At 34.5% G+C, this 10,622-nt stretch overlaps 1 protein-coding gene across 1 annotated transcript; it reads right to left on the bottom strand.

The window, feature by feature from the left end:
- Nucleotides 1-858: 858 nt before the first annotated feature.
- LOC121374868 (kelch-like protein 21) lies at nt 859-10,410 on the bottom strand. The gene has a single exon (XM_041501975.1). It carries the CDS (start codon nt 9,891-9,893, stop codon nt 8,112-8,114), a length of 1,782 nt encoding a protein of 593 aa, XP_041357909.1. The 5' UTR covers nt 9,894-10,410; the 3' UTR covers nt 859-8,111.
- Between the last annotated feature and the right edge of the window lie 212 nt (nt 10,411-10,622).

The following is a 10,622-nucleotide window of genomic DNA, read 5'->3' as shown; positions in this document are numbered from 1 at the left end:
GTTGGGCCTAGGCCCCAGGGAAGTCTATCATAAGATAAACATATACCGTCACACCGATCCTATCGGGAACTTCAGCGTGGCCTAAGCCGGGGGAAAGACGCCCGGGGGCCGCGGACAGGCCCCCAGACTCACCTATCTCCCCCTACGGCCAAAACCGCCTACGCCTAGCGCCTAACCTATTTCTGGTGGCATGTCCCCCGCCCCCCGGCACCCCGCCCCCTGCCGACCCAGCCGTCGTGCCCTCCATTCTCGGTGTTGGTTGATTGGGTAGTTGGGCTCACTAGGAGAGTGACCTTCAGGGGTTATGAAGAAGTTGCGTCCGGTCAGCCTGGCAGAGCGAAACGTACTTGGTTGATCCAGAAGTCCAGGGGCACCTCTCTGTAATCATGAGAAACACAACGTTACATCATTCAACAGACGCTGTCACCCTTTAATTTAGAACACTGGCTGGAGGAATATTGGTATATTACCAGGTACCGTCCGCCAGCATAGGAGCAGCTTCCCGCCCTATCAAGTTCCTATTTCTTTTTATTTCCAAAGAATTTAAAAACAAGAATAAAATAAATTAAAACATATTAAAAAGAGCACGCTAGTAACCAGCAATGAACCATTAACTCACTGTTAATAGCACAAGCAACTGAGGTGTGTCCAGGACAGGTGTTTGAACTGCAATTAGATTTAAGTATATCAATAAGTTGCAATGTATGGTACGATAGCCTGTTTATGAGAAAAAAAACCTATTCTGATCTCTTCTAACCCCATGTCATAAATTTTCTCTCCTCCTATGCAAGTATATGACTGTATACTAGAGGCATAAACCAAAGTAAATAAAATACAAGTAAAATTAATACATAAAAAGATGGTAACTTATTTTTATTGTTAAAAAAATTGAAATACATACATGTAAGGTTTGATCAAGATAATCAACAACACAGCACAGGATTTATTTCAGAATGGTGTAATATATGTAATAAGCCATTGGTAACACATGAATAAATAAACAAAACCAATCATACAAAAAGGGTTATAGGTTTTGAATGCTTTGTGGTCCACAACCAATAAAAAAAAATGAAACAAAAGCCAAATATAAACACAACAAAATTCAGCACTGTTGTGACCATTTACATTTTAAAATGGCATACACAGAAAAATAAAGTAAGTAAAACTAAAAAAGAAGCAAAAATACATGGATGTGTATTAAAAAACAACATAATTTTACATATTATTTATGAATACTGTTATTATTAAACATTTCAAAGATGAAAAATCACGGCTTCATTAACAAAACACCATGTTAAAAAAAAGAAGAGAAAAACCCCAAAGTTATTTGATTGTTACTTTTGGTTGGGCAACTCCTAAGAAATTAAAATTATGTTAAATTCAGTATACTGGTAGCACTATGAATCATTCACTAAACAGACATTTCAGGTGTAGCATGTGGCACCAGATCTATAGCACAACTCAATATTATGGGGTCTGGTTTTGATTCTGTTTGTATCCCATGATTCCAGGCATACATGTATGTACAGTGCTTTTATCTATATTAAAATATTCTTGTTTTATTACAAGATGTAATAATGTAAAGTACTGGTGCCGCAGTCAAACGCTATTTGTAACTCTAAAGAGGAAAGCCATGCCAAAATACATATTCCTATTGAAAAAAATTAAGACTAAACCTTCCGAATGGTCTTTTCAATAATACATGAACAACTATGTTTATCTGTACCCTTTCGAACAGAGCTCCAATGTACAAAAATTATGATAATGCAGAATAATGACTGTAGTGTTGAATGAAGTTAAGTACAGTTCTGAGTCAGAAAAAGATACGTGTGAATACATATAGGAACAAGGATTCTTTACCATATTTAATAAATTCAAGGAAACTGTGCATAGAAAAACTGAACTCAATACTGGACAGAATGATTCATACAGAACAGGCCAACAGATCATAAAGCGTTTGTTAAGATCTGGTTAATTTTACACCCATAATCTGCTACATGTGATAGTATGAAAGAAGAACAGGGGGAAAAAAAATGAAAAAAAGAAACACCATATATATATACTAATTTAACATTAATAAAGCATGTTAAATGGCTCAAACAATATATTTATTTTAATCATCCTAAACAAATAACTGCAATTAATGGAATTACCAAAGCATGGTGTACATGTATGTTGAAGGTATAATTTAAAAAACAATTTTGTATAGAATGTGCCACTCATAGCCTCCAGAAGAGACTCAAAACCTGTTGCCTGGACTGAGCTAATGCCTCCAAGTTGTGATTTCTAAAAGACTGTGAATTATTAACATTTGCTTGTGATCTATATGTAATAAAAGTTTAATATGAGAAATATAAATGATTTGTTAAAAGATTGCATGTTTAGAAATAGGTGTAGGGAATGAAAATGTGTCAACAGATATCTCATGATGAATCTTTAATATGATAAATGAGTGAATTATGTGGGGGTTTTGTGAATTATCTGACAACTGATAAAGTGTAAATATTTGTTTCTTTAAGTTTCTCTTTTTTCCCTGGCTTTTTTTTTCTGCCTGATTTTGTTTGTACATATTATTGGCCTTAGAAGTGGGGAGTCCCCAACACTGAAGATAATGCATTGGATGCTCTAGTTGCAAATCAAATTAACATATACATGTAAATGAAACCCACCCTTAATTGCTGTCACCTTCTGACACCTATATTTAATTAACTATTTTGTATCTAGCAAATAGATTTCTTGAGATTTCTTATTAGGGAACAGGTTTTTTTTCAAAATCTTGTTTAGTGATATTTCTAGTCAATTGAAAATAGATTAGCAACTACTGTTTAAAGTTTTAAAATTGTGTAGTAAATTGTGACAGTTTCTGAACAACATGTTCCCTGAATATTAAAATAATAATAATAAAAAATAAAAATATACTGTCTCCATGCCTTAGAGGTCTAGTCACGTGAATAAGGATTAAGCAGCAACAAATATTTAATTTATAATGCAATGTAATGGTACCTACTACAAATGGAAATGCAAAGCATAATTCATACACAAAGCAGTTTTAGCAGTAAATAACTTATGACATACATATACATGAAAAGGCACAAAGACATGCACTTGTATGTATATTTAAAAGCACTGAATAACAGTTGTTACGCTGAAAGAATGTAATGTTATTTTATAGTATATAAATGTTTTGGCTATAGAACAGGAACATGTAAGGTACATGTATCAGTTATACTCCCTTTTTTCCGCTACATGCACTTAATAAACAAAAATACAAGACCCAGTAGCAGTACACTTTTACTGCTGTTTTTACCAGTAATGTTGAGAAGGCAGGATAGCTGGGATAACTGCTCTATAGACAGGGGCTAGACTTCGATTTTAAGTCTAGTACTAGCAGGGTTTCTGCCAGAGGGTAAAACGGGTATGATGCCATACTTTGTATATTTTGTACTATATTCCTTTCAAGCTCATCAGTACGTTACTACCCAATATGTCCCTCAATTGCCTTAGTAACTTGGATTGAAAGGTACTTGTACTTGTGTTTCATTTACTAGTTTTCACAGTAAATGGTTTTATGTGACCCATTTCAGCAGCACATGAAATAAGAAAATTGCCTTAGTAAAAACAAACACTGAAGCAAAACAGTTTGTAAACTTTGCTTCCACATTTATATTTTTAAAACTTACACAAGTGCCTCTTCAATGAAGTTTCAATAATTGATTTTACGTAAGATTTTATACTGGCATTGCTGACTTTTCATACAAATAACATGGGCTGTTTACTAGTACATGTATTATCAAACACAACATTATGTACTGTTCTGACTTTGGAAAAAGGTTTAGTTATAAAACTGGTGCTATGTACATAACTAAAGAGAACAACCTATAAAGAAAGCACTTTCTTTTTCACTTATATGCACTCTACTATGTATATGTAAGAGTGGTGTTCCACTTAAGCAAGAACATCAAACATTGCACTTGAATCGTTTGACCAATTAATCATTATCAAGTATAGGCCAACAGTCAGCCAACCAATTTTTCGCTAAACATTTGCAAACTATTCTGACTGGTTCCCCAAGTGGTCATTCAGTGTAATGCATAGCACATTGACAAAAACTAATGTAGCAACAAACGAGTAAAACCTGTCTCCTTTGTCAATAATTCCAGTTTGGCTTGATGCAAAAAGAAAAGGAAAACTGTTTTGGAAATAAGAAAAATGTTCTATTTATATATGAAATTTGTAACAACATTGGTCAAGATATAAATAAAACAGTATTAACACAGGTTGCGAATTTAGAACGATTCCATGCTTCCACAAATCCCAAATTTTGGACGAAGCACAAAATATCTATATGACATCATTTTTACGATTCTGGCCAAGACTGAAGGAGTTAAAAATATCCATGTGTACATACCGACAAGTTATCTTAGGGTAAAGAACTGTAACCTCAAAACTGCAATCTACCTTTCCTTTTTCGTGTATATATATATATATATATATTTAAACTTTTTAAAGTATTTATAAAATGAATCCTAATGATTTAGATGTCATGTTTCCCCTGTTATCAAACTTTACAAAATACCAGTAATGTTTTGCATGTCATGAGATGACTAATTCTTGTTAAAACTACTACTTTTAAACAAAATATTAATGATATATCACAATATCAAACATAATATATAATAAGCAGTTTTATTGAAAATTCAATAGGTACTGTTCACCAGTGATTTTAAATTGTTTGTATCATCTTAGAGTGGGCATTTAATTATATATCTTTAATGTATATTTCATTTAAACTGTACATTTTAATTATTCAACATTAAATACCCTTATTTGACAAGATTATATCAATTTAATTATAAATTTTTAATACTACCAACAATGGAAATTGATGTATATCAATATGTAAAATAGTCAAACAAAATTATTGTAAACAACAGAAGACAAAATTTTACGTATCTTACCCATGAGAACATGCTTTAAAATCGCCATTTTGTCTTTCCCATTTACTACAAAAAATATATTACAATGCTCAAAAACTTTGATTTTCCTGCAGTGTATTACAGTTTATTTTTACGTTTAAGATGCATCATAATAAGCTGTAGTATACACGTGTGTAATAAGGCATAATGTGTTCATAAAATAATCAACTGGCTAACAGTGCCTGTTTACAGCATCACCTGCCATTGTTCCCCTTGTTAATTACCGGTAGTACACAAAGAACTACATAAGTTTGTACCTGGTCATGAGACTTGTGTTCGACTAACTGGTCAAATGGTTCAAGCTAGCAATGGTCAACAAACTTAATTAATCAGAACATCACTAATACAGTCTTTGCCATGAGCAAAATCAAGGTGAGCTGAAGATAACTCTCCTGAAATGGTGCCAGGTGAGCTGAAGATCACTCTCCTTAAATGGTGCCAGGTGTGCTAAAGACTACTCTCCTGAAATGGTGCCAAGTGAGCTGAAGATCACTCTCCTTAAATAATGCCAGGTGAGCTAAAGACCATGCTCCTGAAATGGTGCCAGGTGAGCTGAAGATCACTCTCCTTAAATGATGCCAGGCGAGGTGAAGAACACTCTCCTGAAACGGTGCCAGGCGAGCAATCACATGAAGTTTTAAATAAAATTTATTTAAAAAATGTTTTTCAAGGCAATCAATTTGCAGCTCTCCTAAAACTTTGCAGGTAAGGGTGGAGGTGAGCATGAGTGATCACTCGCCTTTCCTGTTGAAGACCACTAATATATCGACTGATATGTGATCAACACGGGGTTTTAATGATGCAATAATTAAAAACATATATATATATATATATATAAAATTATGTTATAAATACTAAATTGTTACAAAATGGTTTTTAGTAGGGGACAATGCTAAGCACAAAAATATTGGTAATCATGGTATTATTAAGTACATGTACATGTATGTAACCCGATGACTCTTAAGACAACTTAAAATGGTGTTAGGGCTATTCCATAAATGATCACATCATCATCACATAAGGTTGGCAATTGGTTGGAGGGAGATAACTAAATTATTTATATGACTAGTAGTAGTAAGTACTAACAGTGGGTGTGTCTTTTTTTTAATCATGATACATGCACATGGGGGAGCACACATGCACATACAAGCACACAAATATATGGGGGTGGGTGTTATATTCTATGAGAAGATAGATCTATTTTCTGTTCATTTTCATGATAATACAGGTACATTTGAATACCGGTATATAGATGAAGGACGGTGGGTATTAAAGGTATTTTATTGCTACATGGACCAAACTACATGTGATTATTTTGAAACAGCTTTTAAACTGTATTGCACATATGTGTACAATCTACAATATGACACTGGCAATTGTTTTTTTTCCAAAAATGACAAATAAAAGTAAAGATCTCAAAACAGGTTTTAGGTTCTTTTCAGTGTTGAATTTAAATACATGCTTTCTACTTTTAATACAATTAGAACTACATGTACAATGTATAACAGTTATTATAATTAATGAGGTATATCATATGTTCCTCTGACTCATATGTCACTTAATGAGGTGACTGATCAGAAAAGACAGACAATAAGTGACAACATGGAATATACCTGTCATAGTTACAAGTCAGATCTGATTTAAAATCATATTTTGGCAACGCATATGGCTGATGTAAACTTGAACATAATGTGACAGCACATTGTTGGCTATGTATGGCACAATGAATGTAATATTGCCTATTTTATAAATGAAATAGCAGTATTAACAGCTTGTGAAAAGTACAATAATATATATGAAGTCCATTTTTTAAGATCTACAAATCTGCTAAAATCATCAAATACTTACTGGTAATTTTTCAAGAGACAGTACATTTCAACTACTATTCAGCTTGTGGTTCTGAACATTGTATTTTAATTCCACGGATACACCATACCATACGCAAGTCTGATAATGCTCTAAAATACATCTCAGAGGTTCAAATTTTTCACACATTATACAAAATCCTTCCCTCACTCCATGCCAATTTATTTCTAGCCGGTAATAAATTTTCTTAGTATAGGACACATTTTGTTTATTGTTGGGTTTTTTTTGGGTTTTCTGGGGGGGGATCTGCTATTTTACTTCTTGTTTTGAGTCAAGCAGTAAAATGTAAAGATACTTTGCTGAGAAAAAAAAAGGACAAGACACATCTACATTGTGTACTTTATGACATGATCTTGTTTGACCTTATTTTATTATAAAAGTTATATAATAATTTTCAAATTGTTTTAAGGTTATCATTGGACGATGGTGGTATTTGAGGTTTTATAAATATTTCAATGCAAATTAATATTTGCTGAATAAAAAATGTATTGTACCATGTCTTATATGTCTTTATTGTTATTTGTCCCATTTTGTGAAAATGGCACATTAACTCACACATTGTCACACTCATTCCCTCCACCCACCACACACACAAAACCAGAATTCCATTTATGTCAGATGAAGACATTAAAATTTGTGGGTTCCCTTGGTAGCATTACTTAAGAATTGCATTGATATGCATGTTGTCCTGAACATAAAACAAGACTTGGACTTCTCATGTGCCAATCATGCAGTAATTTCAGGCCTCCACAAATTGCATGAAACTGAATCAAGGATCAGTTTGACTGTGTAGTTGTATTTAAAATTCTGATTTACCATTTGTGTAAAATCTAATGACTGGTCAGTGCTTTAGTTTGGTTTTCAATTCTAGCAATATATACATAAAAAGGTTAATAAAAATTCTAATTTGCAGAGGCCTAAATTTTCTATATAATTTTTAAAATATATTTAAGCCTTGGTGACATAAGCATTCAAAGATATACAAAAATATACATAGATATGCTATTATATATACATGTATATTTATTTAGTTATATATAATTATAACGTTGTCAGTTTACTTTTCATACACGTATGTAGATTTATAGTCAGGTGAGAGCAAACAATATCTTTGTCAAAGAATAAAATCAAAGAATACTAATTAATGCAATATGTTTGTACCTGCAAATTGTGCAATATTACATACCTTATATATATGTAAAGCTTTTTTGGCATCAAAAATATATAGATAATGTTTAGTTAAGTTAATCTGAAACTTTTAAAGCTTTGTTAACACATCTGAATGGTCACGAACCCATGATAGGCTCTCGGCTCCTGCATGGGTTTTGCAATAGTCCAAGAGTTGGTTTGTGGATCGTAACACTCTACGATGGTTGACGGTTTGGAGTCGATGAGTCCTCCAGAAACGTAAATCTTACCATGAAGAACTGTAGCACCACAATGCAAGTGAGCATAATGCATATCTGGAACATGACGGAATGTTTGTTTCTCCGTATTCAAAGCAATCACCTTTTTGGTGTCTTCCCACATGATGTAGATATCGCTGTTTATCACGATCACCTGGCAGAACTGGATCATGTCTGGCAGTACAAGCTCCTCTCCGGCTGGTTTCACTACCCCATTGTCTGCACACAGGTAACTGACAATGGTTTTAACTTTGACATCATCTTCCAGTAAGCCTCCCATTTCAACGAGGGTATTGCCAAATGTTACAACCTGAGATTGCTTCCTTGGAAAGTAGGTGTGTCCCATTTTTGTCCATGAGTTGGTGACTGGGTTATAACACTCTATGTCTTCCACGTATTTTAAATTTCCATCTGCCATGCCACCAAGCACATACAGACAATCATTAAGTTCAACAGATGCATGCTTTGCCCGAGCAGTTGGCATAGAAGGCATCTTTGTCCATTTTCGCTTGACCACATCAAACTTCCAAACTTCAGAAACAATGTGACCATCACAAATGCCACCTGTCACAAATATGGAATTAGCAACTGTAGCTACGCTAAACCATGAAATTAGTTGTGGAAAATCAGGTAGCCAAGACCATTTTTCTTTTTGTGGATCATACATTTCTATAGTTTTTGTGATATAGCTATTGATGCCACAGACAACCACCATTACCTCCTTGGCAACTGTGGAGGGCCGTGGATTAAACTGAACACTCTGCATACTGCAACGTCTTTGTCCATGTTGGTTGGAAATGGATTCATGCTGGAGCTGAGCTTCCTGGATCATCTCTAAACACTGTTTACTTCCCCTTATACAAGGATCTTTTGCCATGGCATGCAAACTAGATATATCTAAAACAGGTAAGCGTATATTCTGCAACAAAACAGGAAGATGCTTGTCCCTTTCATCAGGATCAAATTTGATCCATCGCATGACAGCATCATATACTGTTTCTTCGGTGCGAACATCGATGAAGTCACTAGATATATACTGAATTATCCGTTCTAGTGGCTGATCTACAAATTCATCACATTCTACCACAATGCTGAAATTTTCTTCAGTGAATTTAATGGCTTTTTGTTGCAAAGAATCACAACTATGCATCTGAGCAAAGTTTTCAATCCCTAAGCAATTAGACGGATGCAACTGCTGTTCTAGAAATTCACAACAGGCACTGACAATGTCTGGATACTGAAATAAATTACCAGCAGCCAACATTTCTTGAGCATTTTCGGGTGTAATTTCAAGCCGACCACTGTAAGCAAAGTCAATTATTCGTTTCAAAGTCCAAGGTGATACCTCACTGAAACATATTCTAGCATTGCGACTTTCTTTGAGATCACTAGTAAACATGGCCATGAAATAAGGACTGCTCACAGCAAGAACATTTCGGTGACAAGGGAATTCTTCATGTCCAACACACAAAATTGCATCTGTAAATGATGCTTCACTGCGGAAAACATTTAGACTTTTCAGAAGATCTAAACTGTAGTTCTGCTTGTAAAGCAGATAACTTGCATGCAGCTGATCTGTACTTGTCTCACTACCTCTCTTCTCCATATCTACATTCAGTCTAAAACTGGCTGCTTTTGGTTTCATCTGCTGCTTTAGTCATTTAAACTTGCACTCAAATCGGTGAATTAACTCAAACAAATCAAATGCATATTAGATTGCTTCAAAATAGAAGAATACATTTTTTTCTTTCTCACAGTCAGGCAACGATTCCTTTAAAATAAAAATGTTGGTTGTTTTCTCTCTCAATGAAAACTGTTACCTATAAAATGTACATGTTCCGTTCTGAACAATTATGCGCCAAGTGACCAGATCTTTCATTAATATGGCAAACCACATTATCAGTGGTCACCTTATTCCACCGACACGCAATCACTGAAATCTGATGATTCACAAAATGTGGAATTCGTCTGCTCAACAGTCGACAAAAAAAGTTTATCAAACGGCGCAGCTATCGTTCGTGTGACAAAACGTGTACAAATACCACCTACTTGTTCAATAGCGTCTACTGAACGCATGCGAAGTCACCCTTTTGTGCCAAGCAACGACGGTTTATCCCATGACAATCAGCTTGCCACATTATCGCCATGCCCTTCTAACCTTCACCGCCATCTTTTTATGCACTAGAAAATCCCTTGACGTCATGTGTGACGTATAAAGGAATTCCCCTTTTTTCTTCTATATCCTTGGGAACATTAAACAAAATGAAATCCAAATATCGATATTTGGTGACACCCGACTCAAACTACGTGCTAAAGCCGACCAAGTATTACATGATCATTGTTTTGGCAACCGATTCTAAAAGCGAAACCAGTA

The sequence above is a fragment of the Gigantopelta aegis genome, chromosome 6 (assembly GCF_016097555.1).
Source record: "Gigantopelta aegis isolate Gae_Host chromosome 6, Gae_host_genome, whole genome shotgun sequence".
In the NCBI taxonomy this organism is placed as follows: Eukaryota; Metazoa; Mollusca; class Gastropoda; order Neomphalida; family Peltospiridae; genus Gigantopelta; species Gigantopelta aegis.
Note: the sequence above shows the minus strand (reverse complement) of the source record. Positions and strands in the feature narration are given on the sequence as shown.

Excerpts from the sequence above, each read along its gene's own strand:
- LOC121374868 (XM_041501975.1), bottom strand. The coding sequence starts at position 9,893 with ATGAAACCAAAAGCAGCCAGTTTTAGACTGAATGTAGATATGGAGAAG.